The 16,980-nt window shown below is 41.2% G+C and overlaps 1 protein-coding gene across 14 annotated transcripts in view; it reads left to right on the top strand.

Annotated features, from left to right (window-relative positions):
* CFH (complement factor H) overlaps positions 1–16,980 on the top strand; it is a 208,649-nt gene that overhangs the window by 47,166 nt on the left and 144,503 nt on the right. For 3 of the 14 annotated variants that reach the window (XM_036354604.1, XM_036354602.1, XM_036354598.1), the window contains 13 exons: positions 3,275–3,448; positions 4,271–4,450; positions 5,934–6,107; positions 6,331–6,513; positions 8,159–8,335; positions 9,830–10,003; positions 10,227–10,409; positions 11,087–11,263; positions 12,772–12,945; positions 13,168–13,350; positions 14,026–14,202; positions 15,707–15,880; positions 16,102–16,284. In XM_036354604.1, the coding sequence (XP_036210497.1) occupies positions 3,275–3,448; positions 4,271–4,450; positions 5,934–6,107; positions 6,331–6,513; positions 8,159–8,335; positions 9,830–10,003; positions 10,227–10,409; positions 11,087–11,263; positions 12,772–12,945; positions 13,168–13,350; positions 14,026–14,202; positions 15,707–15,880; positions 16,102–16,284 (2,313 nt within the window). The remainder of the gene's footprint in view (positions 1–3,274; positions 3,449–4,270; positions 4,451–5,933; positions 6,108–6,330; positions 6,514–8,158; positions 8,336–9,829; positions 10,004–10,226; positions 10,410–11,086; positions 11,264–12,771; positions 12,946–13,167; positions 13,351–14,025; positions 14,203–15,706; positions 15,881–16,101; positions 16,285–16,980) is intronic. The other 11 variants (XM_036354599.1, XM_036354601.1, XM_036354600.1 and 8 more) reach the window with 11 other exon arrangements.

The raw sequence follows: 16,980 nt of genomic DNA, 5'->3' as shown, positions 1-16,980 counted from the left end.
AAAGAACCTCACCCATTTTTATTAAGTGATTAATTTAAAAATTAGAATCTTGGAGCCAATTTTTAACTTTATAAGGAAAGTTGGACAAAAACAAGTTAGGGAATTGAAATCATTCATGGGAATTGAGGGCCTTAGCAAAACTCTTTGAAATTTGATATCTACTGAGTGACGTCAGTCAACTAGCTTCCCGGTACTGTCACTTAAATTCAGAGCCACACTTGGAAAGGGCTCATAATGCAGATTTAAGCCCCAAACAGCAGCCCTGGACTCTCTGCACTAACACACCCGGGACCCCGCCATGCTGTTACTAGTCAAGGTCATCCTCACCCTGTGGGTCTCCTGGGCTCATGGACAAGGTGAGTTGAAACTGACCTGAATATTTAGCTTCCTTCTTAGGTAGGACTTTTCCCCTTTTCATTTGTCTTTGATTTTTTTTAATCCTCACCGGAGCATATTTTTCCATTGATCTTTAGAGAGTGCGTGGAAGGGAAGGGGAAGGGGGAAACATCGATGTGAGAGAGACATATGGACTGGTTGCCTCCTACACATGCCCCAACTTGGGCATGGGATCCAACCTACAAAAAAATTATGTGCCCTTGACCGGGAATTGAAACAGGGACCCTTGTTCTGTAGGCCAGTGTTCCTACCACTGAGCCAACTGGCCAGGGCTGTCTGTAATATTTGAATGAACTGACTTGAAAACAAAATAATTTTTGGGAACTATCAGGGATTCTACTGAGGAAGGGGGAGAATTTTAGGTGGAGCTTGGGCCAGAGTGATGGCTGAAGGAATGCAGAACAGAGGACAGGTCTGGGATGCATTTTGGTGGTAGCAAACACAGGTAACATTACTGAATGTTGGGTGTCAGAGTAATCGTCAAGGGACTCACATGTTTATTTTAAACTAGAGGCCCGGTACAGGAATTCATGCATGGATGGGGTCCAGTCTCTCCGCCCCCATCTCGGCAATCAGGCCAGCCAGGGGGAGGGACCTGATAAGGGATTTATTATGAATATTGAGGGTTTACAGATTCATTTTGAATGTAAATAATTGATGTTTGGTTTACTAAACTTCAAGGAAAATGTTCAGAAAAACTGTCTTTTTCTCTTTATTTCTATTACGTCTTAAAATTCTTTTCTTAAAGTTCTTGGGGTGGCATTGGTTAATAATTGGTGGTAGGAAAATTGGACAGATACAAGCAGAAAAATGAAATTGGACCACCTTCTTACACCAAAAACAATAATAAACTCAAAATGGATTAAAGACTTAAATGTAAGGTGTGAAACCATAAAAATCCTAGAAGAAATCATAGGCAGTCAAATCTCAGACATTTGTCCCAGCACGATCTTTTCTGATATATCTCCTCGAGCAAGGGAAACAAAACAAAAAAAAAATAAACAAATAGGACTACATGAAACTAAAAAGTTTTGCACGGCATAATCATCATTTTCATTGGCCTAAAAATCTCTATTAACCTTAGAGAGAGGACTGGAAAGAAACTTAAGATATAGAAGCTTAACTCTTACCAAAAAAATTTTGCTTTGCCTTTTATATTCAGTCTTCCATGTAACATTATGAAGATTTTTAGTCAGAATTGCATCTAAATGATCGCTGCAGTAGACATCTATTTTTCTCTTTATTCAGCTCTCTCCTGTGACAGCCCTCCCACAGTGCAACACCCAAGCCTGAAAGGTGTGCTCTGCTTCCCTGGAGAGAAATGATGCTTTTATGTTTGTTTTGGGGAGTTCTTTTCTGTTCATTTTGTTTTTTTCCTTTTTTTTTTCTTTATAAAGACTTTATTTTTTTTAGTCTTTAGTTTTAGGTTCACAGAAAAATTAAGAAGTTACAGAGATTTCACATATATCCCTTGCCCCCACACATGCATGATCTTCCCTATTATGAATATCCCCTATAGGCTGGTACATTTGTCACAACGGATTGACACGTCATAATCACCCAAAGTTCACTCTTGGTGTTGTACATTCTATGGGTTTGGACAAATGTGTAGTAATAATGACATATATTTTCACTGTAGTATCGTACGGAGTAGATTTACTGGCCTAAAGATCCTCAGTGTTCCACTCAGCACTCCCGTCCCCCAACCCCTGACTGTTCCAGAATTTACCAGGAGACCGAAAAATATGCAGGAGTATCGGAGATAGAGGAAAAACCCATTTATTTTCAGATGTTTCACATGTACTAGTACAGTGACTCAGGGGAGACTGTTCCTCTCCAAATCCTGAGCAAACCAATATGGAGGAAGCTCTCCCGTTATACCCTTTGGTTTCTCTGTCCCCCAAATATGCGTGGGACTTCCGGACCTTTCACAGGCATTGCAAAAAGCCCCATGTGTTGGATGGAGGCTGTGAGACCACACCTAAAGGCGTGGCCTGGTGCCAGTGCTGATAACCCCCCTGGGGGTTGTGTATTGTTCATGGTTTATGGCTTCTGTAAAATGGGAGTATTTAGGTAAACAGATCTTACAAGACCAGAGTGTGGAGAAAGGGGCAGTGACTTAATGACAGGATATCAAGAATGTGCATTAGGTTACTGGCACAGATTCAGATTGCTAGGCCCCCCAAAATGTATTATTTTCCCCATCATGACAACCACTGATCTTTTTACTGTTTCCATAGTTTTGCCTTTTCCAGAATATCATATGCTGGACTCATACAGTATGTAGCCTTTTCAGATGGCTTCTTTCACTTAGCATTATGCATTTAAGTTTCCTCCTCGTCTTTACAGCTGGGTACCTAATTTCTTTTTAGCTCTGGATAATATTCTGCATGTATCACAGTGAATTGTCCATTAACCTACTGAATAACATCTTGGTTGCTTCCAAATTTTGTCAATTAAAAATAAGCTGCTATAGAAAAAAATTAAATAAAATAAAATCATAAAAAATATATTTTTTAAAAAAAAAAAGAAAGAAATAGTTGTAGCCCTGGCTGGTGTGGCTCAGTTGATTGGGTGTCATCCCAGGTACCAAGAAATCGCTGATTTGATCCCAGTCAGGGCACATGCTGGGGTTGTGGGCTTAATCCCCAGTAGGAGACATGCAGGAGGCAGCCAATCGATCTCTCTCTCTCTCTCTCTCTCTCTCTCTCTCAAAATCAATAAAAAATTTAACTTAAGATATAGAAGCTTAATTCTTACCAAAAAATTTGCTTGATCTTCTTTTTTCAATCATGTGTGTAATCTTATGAAGATTTTCCATCTCAATTGCATCTAAATGATTTCTGCATTAGAGATCCATTGTTTTCTCTTTATTCAGGTCTCCCCTGTGGCAGCCCTCCCTCAGTGAAAAATGCCTTTATACCAAACCAGAAGCCTAGGTATCGACATGGAGACACAGCACGTTATGAATGCAGGCACCCTTTGGGCCTCGTTGGGAATGCAGAAGTGACATGCTTAAGAGGGAAGTGGACAGACCCACCTGAGTGCAAGGGTAGGTGTCTCATTCTCCCCTCCCAGTCTCTGTGCAGCTTCTGTGAGCACTTGGTTACTAGACTCCTGTCCCGCTGGCCTTCATTGGTTACTCAGGTTTGTTGCTCTATCGTTTCCTGTAAATCGGTTTGGGGCCCTGAGGAGGTGAGTGTAGCTCCCACCTACTTTGCAGCTACCCTACATTCAGTAAATCAAACATTATCCTCTCTTAGAGTCTAAAGGACAATGTGGGCCCGCTCCTTCTAAGGAGACATTACCACATTCCCATCACCAGTCTATGCTCCGGAGATGTAGCCAGCCCCACATGGCTCAGTGGTTGACCATCAACCTATGAACTAGGAGGTGACAGTTCACATCCCCAATGTGGGATGTGCTGGAAGCAGTCCATCTGTGAATCCCTCTCATCGGTGATGTTTCTACCTCAATCCCTCTCTCTTCCTCTCTGAAATCATTAAAAAGATAGTCAATTGAATATGCTTAATGTTATTATTGTAAAGAGATTTGGACAGAAACAAAAAATATATGTACATAGTGAGTGTGACCTGTGTGGACAGATAAGAATTTGGATGTTAGAATTTGGTCTGGATCATGACCCGTATGCCCATCTCCTCAGGCTTTCAATACCACCATACCCAGGGACACCTTTGATAAATGTAAAATTATTCAATGTAATTGAGTCAAGGCTCCTTGAATTTTCAAGTTATAAAGAAAACATTGTACAATAGGCATTAGTTTGGTGTGTATCTCTAATTCTAAAATATAATTATTTGCCAACATGTACTTTTAAAGATTTACTGAAAAGTCTATGTTGTTGCTTTTTCAGCAATGACTTGCCCTAGCCCACCCAGCTATGGCAATGCCATCCTCGTAGGCCGGAAGAAGAAGAACTCATACAAGTCAGGAGAACAAGTGACTTATCGATGTCCAAAATATTACCAAATGGATGGATCCAGTGTTGTACAATGTATGAATGGCAGGTGGATAGGAACACCCACATGCAAAGGTATTTTGGTGAATGGCTTCTGGCTTCATTAAAAAATAGACGCAGGTTCTGGTGAGGCCACATGAAGGAAGGTTTATGCCTCCACGTACAGGAACGGGATGTGCACTCAGTGCTGGGCATTGGGGCCCCAGAGCCCTCAGAGTGTGACCCCGGAAACAGCCGTGTCAGCGTCTCTGGGGAATCGGTAGAAAGGCAAATGCAGACTCACAGGCTCACTCAGACTCAGCATCAGAAGCCCAGGGTTTGTGACCCTGAAACCGTTGTAGCAACTCCCAGCGGGCTCTGCGCCCATTTTGTGGGGAACCATAGCTTCAGCCTCTTATTGCTTTGTATCACCCGAGTCTCCCCAGTGAACCTCACAGCGCTCACTACAGTGCCCTTAAGCACTCACATTACTGGAGTATTTCTTGTAAATATATTTTACTCTTATTTTTCCTCAATTTCTGTGTGGATCTTTTGATTTTTAATCTTTATTGTTGAAAGTATTACAAAAGTCCACTTTTCTACCCATTGACCCCTTCTAGCCTGGCCCTGGCCACTCCCCAGTCTTTCACCCCCCTGTTGTCTGTGTCCATGGGTTATGTGAATGCATACAAGGTCTTTGGTTGTCTCTTCCTCTCCTTTCCACCGCCTCCATCGCTCTGAGATTCCACAGTCTGTTGCTGTTTGGATCTTTTAAGTGATGATCTTTTCCTTCAATTAAATGGTATCCCTCAAAGCCTGTTAATTCTTGACTTCCTGTCTAAGAAAGAGGCTATTATCGCTTACTATCTAAAGGCCTAAAATAAACATTCAAAAACATGATGTTTGAGAAACACATTTTGATGCCAAATGAGGGATTGATTATGAATATCTAGGGTTTAGAAATTCATTTTGAATTTATATAATTGATGTTTGGTTTATTAAACTTAAAGGAAAATATTCAGAAGAACTATCATTTTCTTTTTTCAATCACTTTAAAAAATTCATTTTAATTTTTATTGAATTTATTGGGATGGCATTGGTTAATAAATATTGCTGGGAAAATTGGACAGACACAAGCCAAAAAAAAAGAAAGAAATTGGACCACCTTCTTATACCAAAGACAAGAATAAACTCAAAATGGATTAAAGACTTAAATGTAAGGTGTGAAACCATAAAAATCCTAGAAGAAATTATAGGCAGTCAAATCTCAGACACTTCTCCCAGCACGATCTTTTCTGATATATCTCCTGGAGCAAGGGAAAGAAAAGAAAAAAATAAGTAAGTCTACATGAAACTAAAAAGTTTTGCACAGCATAATCATCATTTTCATTGGCCTAAAAATCTCTATTAACCTTAGAGACAGGATGGGAAATAAATTTAAGATACAGAAGCTTAACACTTACCCAAAAAAATTGCTTTATCTTTTTTCAGTCTTGCATGTAAACTTGTGAAGATTTTCAAGCTCAATTGCGTCTAAATGATCGCTACCTTAGAGATCCATTGTTTTCTATTTATTCAGATGTCTCCTGTGGCAGCCCTCCCCCAGTGCAAAATGCCTTTATACCAAACAAGAAGCCTAGGTATCAACATGAGGAGACAGCACATTATCAGTGCAGGCACCCTTTGGGCCTCCTTGGGAAAGCAGTGGTGATATGCTTCAGTGGGAAGTGGACAGACCCACCTGAGTGCAAGGGTAGGTGTCTCATTCTCCCCTCCCAGTCTCTGTGCAGCTTCTGTAAGCACTTGGTTACTAGACTCCTGTCCAGCTGACCTTCATTTGGTTACTCAGGTTTATTGCTCTATCATTTCCTGTAAATCCATTTAGGGCCGGGAGGAGGTGAGTGTAGCTCCCACCTACTCTGCAGCTCCCTTAAAATCAACTGCCCACTCAATAAATCAACAATATCCTCTCTTAGAGCCCACAGGACAATGTGGGCCCCCTCCTGCTATTGACAATGGAGACATTACCACGTATCCATTAGCAGTCTACGCTCTCTGGTCTTCAGTGGAGTATCAATGCCAGGCCTCCTATCAACTTAAGGGAAACAGGAGAATAATGTGCCGTGATGGACAGTGGTCTGAGCCACCCAAATGCTTAGGTAAGTCCTTTAATATTCCTGTGGACTCAGAAAATCAGTTTTACTGTTTATGATAAAATTTTGATGAATTATTAAACAATTCTACCCTAACCAGTTTGGTTCAGTGGAAGAGCTTTGGCCTGATGACTGAAGGGTTCCAGGACTGATTCTGGTCAAGGGCACATGCACAGGGTGCAGGCCCCATCCCTATTGTGGGGGATGCTGGAGGCAGCCAATCGATGATTCCCTCTCATCATTGATGTTTCTATCTCTCAATCCCTCTCCCTTCCTCACTGAAATCAATAAAAACATAGTCAATTGAATGTGTTTGATGTAATTATGGGAAACAAATTTGGACAGAACCAAAAAATATATGTACGTAGTGTCTGTGGCCCGTGTGGACAAATAAGAATTTGGATGTAAGAAGTTTGGTTTGGATCATGACCTGTGTGCCCATCTCCTCAGGCTTTCAATTCCACCGTCCCCACGTGACACGTTTAATAAATGTAAAATTTTTCAATGTAATTGAGTCAAGATGTGCTGGGGTCCAACCCCATCAGGTCCAGGGGTCACCAAAGGTGTGGACTGGGTCGGCGAAGAAGGAATGACAGAGAGATATCGTTCAGTTGATCAGCAGCCTAGCCAGGATCTCTAGCCAAGTTCTGGTCAGGATCTCCAGTGAAGTTCTGGTTAGGATCTCCAGCCAGGTTCTGTGTCCATGTTCTCTTGCTAGCTTCTCCAGCCAGGTTCTATAGCCATGTTCCCTCGCTAGGTTCTCCAGCCAGGTTCTGTCCAGGTTCTCCTGCCAGGTTCAGTCACCAGGTTGTAGTCAGGTTCTCTTGCCATGTTCTATCCAGGTTCTGTAGCCAGGCTCTGTCTCTAGGATCTTTTGCCAGGTTCTCTTGCTAGGTTCTGTCTCTAGGGGTCCCTGTTCGGGTGCCAGATGCTGGGGTCCAACCCCAGCAAGTCCAGGGGTCCCCAAAGGTGTGGACGGAGTCAGCGAAGAAGGAATGACATGGAGACAGCATTCAGATGATCATCATAGCAAGGTTCTCTAGCCAGGTTCTAGCCAGGTTCTCCAGCCAGGTTCTCCAGGTTCTGTCTCTAGGTTCTGTGTCCTGTTGTCTAGTTACATCTGTGTTTATACCAGTTGATTCCAATCCTATCAATCTCTATTCCAAAGGTTAAGGCGTTTCTTATCTCCATTCCAGGGAGTAGAGATTATGTAGCTTAAGCATGATTGTTCGTAAAGTGATTAACTACCCACCTGGCACTTAGTTAAGGGGTTTTATCCCCTCCCTAATTTCAGGGAAAAATCCCTACCTGGAGAAACAACCTTTCTCTGAGAGGTGACCTTGGTTAAAACACATAGCGCTAAGGGGAGCAAACATATTAAGAACAGTATGCCATATATGCCAGGTCCCTTGAAACATATGCTATGCAGATGTTTCTTTCCTGCAGCGACTGTGTCAAGCAGCAAGGATGGACCAGCTTCCAGCAAAGATGGTGAACAAGTTTTAAGAAAAATATTTTTATAACATTTTCAAGTTATAAGACAGACATTGTACAGTAGGCTTTAGTTTGGTGTGTATCTATTATTCTAGAGTATAATTATTGGCCGACATGTTACAGATTTACTGAAAAGTCTATGTTCCTGCATTTTCAGAAAGGACTTGTCCTAGCCCACCCAGCAATAACAACGCCATCCTCGTGGGCCAGCCGAAGAACTCATACAAGTCAGGAGAACACGTGGCTTATACATGTCCAGACTATTACCAAATGTATGGATCCAAAGTGGTAGAGTGTAGGGACGGCATTTGGATAGGATCACCCACATGCAAAGGTATTTTGGTGAATGGCTTCTGGGTTCATTAAAACATAGACACAGGTTCTGGTGATGCCAGATCAAGGAAGGTTTATGCCTCAGCAGAGAGGAATGAGATGTGCATTGAGTGCTGGGCACTCTGGTCCCAGAGCCCTCAGAGTGTGACCCCGGAAACAGCCGGGTCAGCGTCTCTGGGGAATCGGTAGAAAGGCAAATGCAGACTCACAGGCTGACTCAGACTCAGCATCAGAAGCTCAGGGTTGGGACCCTGAAACCGTTGTAGCAATTCCCAGCAGGCTCTACGCCCATTTTTGGGGGACCGTAGCTTCAGCCTCTTATTACTTTGTATCCACCCGAGTCTCCCCAGTGAACCGCACAGTGCTCACTGCAGTGCCCTTAAGCCCTTAAGCACTCACATTATTGGAGTGTATTTTGATGAAATTATAAATTCATTCTTCTATTTTCCATAATTTTATTTTGGATTTTTTTTTAAACTTTATTGTTGAAAGCATTGCCCCTTCTAGCCTGGCCCTGGTACCTGACCCAGTCCTTCACCCCCTGTAGTCTGTGTCCATGGGTTATGCATGAATGCATACAAGGTCTTCTTTTATTCTCTTCCCACCCACCCATCCTCCCTCACCTTCCCTCTGAGATTCCACAGTCTGTTTCTGTTTGGATCTTTTAAGTGATCATTTTGTTCCTTCAACCAACAATATGACATCCCTCAAAGACTGTTAATTCTTGACTTACTCTCTAAAAAAGTGGCTACTGTGCTTATTTTTCTAAAGGCCTAAATTCAAAATTCAAAGACATGATGTTTGCAAAATATTTTTGGGAGTCAAATAATGTATGTATTATGAGTTTCTAGGGTCTAGAAATTCATTTTAAATTTATATCATTTATGCTTGGTTTACTAAACTTAAAGGAAAATATTTGGAAAAACCGTCACTTTCTTTTCATTCTATGACTTTAAAAAAAAAAAATTGAATTTATTGGGGTGACATTGGTCCATAAATGGTGTTGGGAAAATTGGACAGATACAAGCAAAAAAAAAAAAGAAAGAAAGAAATTGGACCACCATCTTACACCAAAACCTACACATTGCTCATTGTAGTGATTAAAGTCTTACATGTAAAATATGAAGTCATAAAAATCCTAAAAGAAATCATAGGCAGTCAAATCTCAGACATTGCACATAGCAATATACTTGCTGATATATCTCTCCGAGCAATGGAAACGAAAGAAAAAAGTAAACAAATAGAACTACGTCGAAATAAAAAGTTTTGTACAGCATAATGATCATTTTATTGGCCTAATTATGCCCATTACCTTCAAGAGAGGATGGGAAAGAGCTTTAAGATATAGATGCTTAACTCTTACTAAAAAAAGTTAAAAAAAAAAAGGCTTTATCATCTCTATTGAATCCTGCATATGAATTTATGAAGCTTTTCAGTCTCAACTGAGTTGTAAACACTCACTGAATTAGAGATCCATTTTTTTCTCTTTATTCAGATCTCTCCTGTGGCAGCCCTCCCACAGTGAAAAATGCTTTTATACCAAACCAGAAGACTAGATATCAACATGGGGACACAGCACGTTATGAATGCAGGCACCCTTTGGGCCTCTTCGGGAAAGCAGTGGTGACATGCTTCAGTGGGAAGTGGACAGACCCACCTGAGTGCAAGGGTAGGTGTCTCATTCTCCCCTCCCAGTCTCTGTGCAGCTTCTGTGAGCACTTGGTTACCAGACTCCTGTCCCGCTGGCCTTCATTGGTTACTCAGGTTTGTTGCTCTATCGTTTCCTGTAAATCGGTTTGGGGCCGGGAGGAGGTGAGTGGAGCTCCCACCTACTCCGCAGCTCCCTTAAAATCAACTGCTCATTCAATAAATCAAACAATATCCTCTCTTAGAGTCCACAGGACAATGTGGGCGCCCTCCTGCTATTGACAATGGAGACATTACCACATATACATCACCATTCTACGCTTCGGGGTCTTCAGTGGAGTATCAATGCCAGGCCTACTATGAACTTGAGGGAAACAGGAGAATAACGTGCCGTGATGGACAGTGGTCTGAGCCACCCAAATGCTTAGGTAAGTCCTTTAATATTCCTGTGGACTCTGAGAAAATCAGTTTTACTGTTTATGATAAAATTTTGATGAATTAATGAACAATGCTAGCCCTATCCGGTTTGGTTCAGTGGAAGAGCTTTGGACTGAGACTGAAGGGTTCCAGGACTGATTCTGGTCAAGGCACATGCCCAGGTTGCAGGCTCCATCCCCAGCGTGGGGCGTGCTGGAGGCAGCCAATCAATGATTCCCTCTCATCATTGATGTTTCTATCTCTCAATCCTTCTCCCTTCCTCACTGAAATCAATAAAAATATAGTCAATTGAATGTGTTTCATGAAATTATGGGAAACAAATTTGGACAGAACCAAAAAATATATGTACATAGTGTCTGAGGCCCGTGTGGACAAATAAGAATTTGGATGTAAGAAGTTTGGTCTGGCTCATGACATGTGTGCCCATCTCCTCAGGCTTTCAATTCCACCATCCCCACGTGACACCTTTAATAAATGTAAAATTATTCAATGTAATTGAGTCAAGATGGTGAACAAGTTTTAAGGAAACATTTTTATAACATTTTCAAGTTATAAGGGAGACATTGTACATTAGGCTTTAGTTTGGTGTGTATCTATTATTCTAGAGGTTAATTATTGGCCTACATGTTAAAGATTTACTGAAAAGTCTATGTTCTTGCCTTTTCAGCAATGACTTGTCCTAGCCCACCCAGCTATGACAACGCCATCCTCGTGGGCCAGCCGAAGAACTCATACAAGTCAGGAGAACAAGTGGCTTACACATGTCCAGACTATTACCAAATGTATGGATCCAATGTTGTAGAGTGTAGGGATGGCATTTGGATAGGATCACCCACATGCAAAGGTATTTTGGTGAATGGCTTCTCCCATCATTAAAAAATAGACGCAGGTTCTGGTGAGGCCAGATGAAGGAAGGATTAGGCCTCAGCAGAGAGGAATGGGATGTGCACTCAGTGCTGGGCATTGGGGCCCCAGAGCCCTCAGAGTGTGACCCCGGAAACAGCCGTGTCAGTGTCTCTGGGGAATCGGTAGAAAGGCAAATGCAGACTCACAGGCTCACTCAGACTCAACATCAGAAGCTCAGGAGTGTGATCCTGGAACCGTTGTAGAAACTCCCAGTGGGCTCTGCGCCCACTTTTGTGGGGAACCGTAGCTTCAGCCTCTTATTGCTTTATATTCACCAGAGTCTCCCCAGTGAACCGCACAGTGCTCACTGCAGTGCCCGTAAGCACTCACATTATTGGAGTGTATTTTGATGAAATTATAAATTCATTGTTCTATTTTCCATAATTTCTGTTTGAATTTTTTTTTAACTTTATTGATGAACGTATTACAGAAGTCCACTTTCCCCACCCCTTTCCCCTCTAGCCTCGCCCAGGTTTCCCGCCCATTCCTTCACCTTCCTATTGTCTGTGTCCATGGGTTATGCATGAATGCATACAAGGTCTTTGATTATTCTCTTCCCACCCACCCATCCTTTCTCACCTTCCCTCTGAGATTCCACAGTCTGTTGCTGTTTGGATCTTAAAAGTGATCATTTTGTTCCTTCAACCAACCATATGATATCCCTCAAAGCCTGTTAATTCTTGACTTACTCTCTAAGAAAGTGGCTACTGTGCTTCATTTTCTAAAGGCCTAAATTCAAAATTCAAAGACATGATGTTTGCAAAATACTTTATGAAGCCAAATAATGTATGTATTATGATTTTCTAGGGTCTAGAAATTTTTTTAAATTTATATCATTTATGTTTGCTTTACTAAACTTAAAGGAGAATGTTCAGAAAAACCATCACTTTCTTTACATTCTATGACTTTTTTAAAAAAAAAAATTGAATTTATTGGGGTGACATTGGTCCATAAATGGTGTTGGGAAAATTGGACAGATACAAGAAAAAAAAAAATTAAATTTGACCACCATCTTACACCAAAACCTACACATTGCTCATGGCAGTGATTAAAGTCTTAAATGTAAAATATGAAGTCATAAAAATCCTAGAAGAAATCATAGGCAGTCAAATCTCAGACATTGCACATAGCAATATACTTGCTGATATATCTCTCTGAGCAATGGAAATGAAAGAAAAAAGTAAACAAATAGAACTTCGTCAAAATAAAAAGTTTTGCACAGCATAATCATTATTTTATTGGCCTAATTATGTCCATTAACCTTCAGAGAGGATGGGAAAGAACTTTAAGATATAGAAGATTAACTCTTACCAAAAAAAAAAAAAAGTAAAAGAATGCTTTATCTTCTCTATTGAATCCTGCATATGAATTTATGAAGCTTTTCAGTTTTAACTGAGTTGTAAATAATCACTGAATTAGAGATCCATATTTTTTCTCATTATTCAGATCTCTCCTGTGGCAGCCCTCCCAGAGTGCAAAATGCCTTTATACCAAACCAGAAGCCTAGGTATCGACATGGAGACACAGCACGTTATGAATGCAGGCAGCATTTGGGCCTCTTCGGGAAAGCAGTGGTGACATGCTTCAGTGGGAAGTGGTCAGACCCACCTGCGTGCAAGGGTAGGTGTCTCATTCTCCCCTCCCAGTCTCTGTGCAGCTTCTGTAAGCACTTGGTTACTAGACTCCTGTCCCGCTGGCCTTCGTTGGTTACTCAGGTTTGTTGCTCTATCCATTCCTGTAAATCGGTTTGGGGCCGGGAGGAGGTGAGTATAGTTCCCACCTACTCATCAGCTCCCTTAAAATCAACTTCTCACTCAATAAACCAACAATATCCTCTCTTAGAGTCCACAGGAAAATGTAAGCCCCCTCCTGCTATTAACAATGGAGACATTACCACATATATATCACCATTCTACGCTTCGGGGTCTTCAGTGGAGTATCAATGCCAGGCCTACTATCAACTTGAGGGAAACAGGAGAATAACGTGCCGTGATGGACAGTGGTCTGAGCCACCCAAATGCTTAGGTAAGTCCTTTAATATTCCTGTGAACTCTGAGAAAATCAGTTTTATTGTTTATGATAAAATTTTGATGAATTAATAAACAATTCTACCCTGCGGTTTGGTTCAGTGGAAGAGCTTTGGTCTGATGACTGAAGGGTTCCAGGACTGATTCTGGTAATGGGCACATGCCCAGGTTGCAGGCCCCATCCCCATTGTGGGGGGTGCTGGAGGCAGCCAATCGATGATTCCTTCTCATCATTGATGTTTCTATCTCTCAATCCCTCTCCCTTCCTCACTGAAATCAATAAAAACAAAGTCAATTGAATGTGTTTGATGTAATTATGGGAAACAAATTTGGACAGAACCAAAAAATATATGTACGTAGTGTCTGTGGCCCATGTGGCCAAAGAAGAATTTAAATGTAAGAAGTTTGGTTTGGATCATGACCTGTGTGCCCATCTCCTCAGGCTTTCAATTCCACCATCCCCACGTGACACCTTTAATAAATGTAAAATTATTCAATGTAATTGAGTGAAGATGGTGAACAAGTTTTAAGGAAACATTTTTATAACATTTTCAAGTAAAAGAAAGACATTGTACAGTTGGCACTGGTTTTGTGTGTATCTATTATTCTAGAGGATAATTATTGGACGACATGTTAAAGATTTACTGAAAAGTCTATGTTGTTGCTTTTTCAGCAATGATTTGTCCTAGCCCACCCAGCTATGACAACGCCATCCTCATGGGCCAGCCGAAGAACTCATACAAGTCAGGAGAACAAGTGGCTTACACATGTCCAGACTATTACCAAATGTATGGATCCAATGTTGTAGAGTGTAGGGACGGCATTTGGATAGGATCACCCACATGCAAAGGTATTTTGGTGAATGGCTTCTCCCATCTTTAAAAAATATATGTAGGTTCTGGTGAGGCCACATGAAGGAAGGGTTTTGCCTCAGCATAGAGGAATGGGATGTGCACTCAGTGCTGGGCATTGGGGCCCCAGAGCCCTCAGAGTGTGACCCCGGGAACAGCCGTGTCAGTGTCTCTGGGGAATCGGTAGAAAGGCAAATGCAGACTCACAGGCTCACTCAGACTCAGCATCAGAAGCTCAGGGGTTGTGACCCTGAAACCGTTGTATTAATTCCCAGCGGACTCTGCGCCCACTTTTGTGGGGAACCCCAGCGTCAGCATCTTATTGCTTTATATCCACCCGAGTCTCCTCAGTGAACCGCACAGTGCTCACTGCAGTGCCCTTAAGTACTCACATTATTGAAGTGTATTTTGATGAAATTATAAATTCATTCTTCTATTTTCCATAATTTCTGTTTGGATATTTTTTTTAATCTTTATTGTTGAATGTTTTACAGAATTCCCCTTTCCCCCCATTTCCTCTTCTAGCCTGGCCCTGGCCCCTGACCCAGTCCTTCACCCCACTGTTGTCTGTGTCCATGGGTTACACATGAATGCATACAAGGTCTTTGATTATTCTCTTCCCACCCACCCATCCTTTCTCACCTTCCCTCTGAGGTTCCACAGTCTGTTGCTGTTTGGATCTTATAAGTGATCATTTTGTTCCTTCCACCAACCATATGATATCCCTCAAAGCCTGTTAATTCTTGACTTACTCTCTAAGAAAGTGGCTACTGCGCTTATATTTTAAATGCCTAAATTTAAAATTCAAAGACATGATGTTTGCAAACCACTTTATGAAGCCAAATAATGTATGTATTATGAGTTTCTAGGGTCTAGAAATTCATTTTAAATTTATATCATTTATGCTTGGTTTACTAAATTTAAAGGAAAATGTTCAGAAAAACCATCACTTTCTTTTCATTCTATAACTTTTTAAAAAAAAATTATTGAATTTATTGGGGTGACATTGGTCCAGAAATGGTGTTGGGGAAATTGGACAGATACAAGCAAAAAAAATTATGAAATTGGACCACCTTCTTACACCAAAACCTACACATTGCTCATTGCAGTGATTAAAGTCTTAAATATAAATTTTGAAATCATAAAAATCCTAAAAGAAATCATAGGCAGTCAAATCTCAGACATTGCACGTAGCAATATACTTGCTGATATATCTCTCCGCGCAATGGAAATGAAAGAAAAAAGTAAACAAATAGAACTATGTCAAAATAAAAAGTTTTGCACACCATGATCGTCATTTTCATTGGCCTAATTATATCCATTAACCTTCAGAGAGGAAGGGAAAGAACTTTAAGATATAGAAGCTTAACTCTCACCAAAAATAATAAAAGAATGCTTTATCTTCTCTATTGAATCCTGCATATGAATTTATGAAGTTTTTCAGTCTCAACTGAGTTGTAAACAATCCCTGAATTAGAGATCCATTTTTTTCTCTTTATTCAGATCTCTCCTGTGGCAGCCCTCCCACAGTGCAAAATGCATTCATACAAAAAAAGAAGCCTAGATATCAACATGGGGACACAGCACGTTATGAATGCAGGCACCCTTTGGGCCTCTTCGGGAATCCAGTGGTGACATGCTTCAGTGGGAAGTGGACAGACCCACCTGAGTGCAAGGGTAGGTGTCTCATTCTCCCCTCCCAGTCTCTGTGCAGCTTCTGTAAGCACTTGGTTACTAGACTCCTGTCCCGCTGGCCTTCATTGGTTACTCAGGTTTGTTGCTCTATCGTTCCTGTAAATCGGTTTGGGGCCGGGAGGAGGTGACTGTAGCTCCCACCTACTCTGCAGCTCCCTTAAAATCAACTGCTCACTCAATAAACCAACAATATCCTCTCTTAGAGTCCACAGGACAATGTGGGCGCCCTCCTGCTATTGACAATGGAGACATTACCACATATATATCACCATTCTATGCTCCTGGGTCTTCAGTGGAGTATCAATGCCAGGCCTACTATCAACTTGAGGGAAACAGGAGAATAACGTGCCGTGATGGACAGTGGTCTGAGCCACCCAAATGCTTAGGTAAGTCCTTTAATATTCCTGTGGACTCTGAGAAAATCAGTTTTATGTTTATGATAAAATTTTGATGAATTAATAAACAATTCTGCCCTAACCGGTTTGTTCAGTGGAAGAGCTTTGGTCTGAGCCTGAAGGGTTCCAGGACTGATTCTGGTAATGGGCACATGCCCAGGTTTCAGGCCCCATCCCCATTGTGGGGGGGTGCTGGAGGCAGCCAATCAATGATTCCTTCTCATCATTGATGTTTCTATCTCTCAATCCCTCTCCCTTCCTCACTGAAATCAATAAAAACATAGTCAATTGAATGTGTTTGATGTAATTACGGGAAACAAATTTGGACAGAACCAAAAAATATATGTACATAGTGTCTGTGGCCCGAGTGGACAAATAAGAATTTGGATGTAAGAAGTTTGGTTTGGATCATGACCTGTGTGCCCATCTCCTCAGGCTTTCAATTCCACCATCCCCACGTGACACCTTTAATAAATGTAAAATTATTCAATGTAATTGAGTCAAGATGGTGAACAAGTTTTAAGAAAAACATTTTTATAAAATTTTCAAGTTATAAGAAAGACATTGTACAGTAGGCTTTAGTTTGGTGTGTATATATTATTCTAGAGTTAATTATTGGCCAACATGTTAAAGATTTACTGAAAAGTCTATGTTCTTGTCTTTTCAGCCAGGACTTGTCCTAGCCCA

Source organism: Myotis myotis, unplaced genomic scaffold (genome assembly GCF_014108235.1).
Source record: "Myotis myotis isolate mMyoMyo1 unplaced genomic scaffold, mMyoMyo1.p scaffold_m19_p_21, whole genome shotgun sequence".
Lineage (NCBI taxonomy): Eukaryota > Metazoa > Chordata > Mammalia > Chiroptera > Vespertilionidae > Myotis > Myotis myotis.
This window is presented reverse-complemented; position numbering and strand designations above follow the sequence as displayed.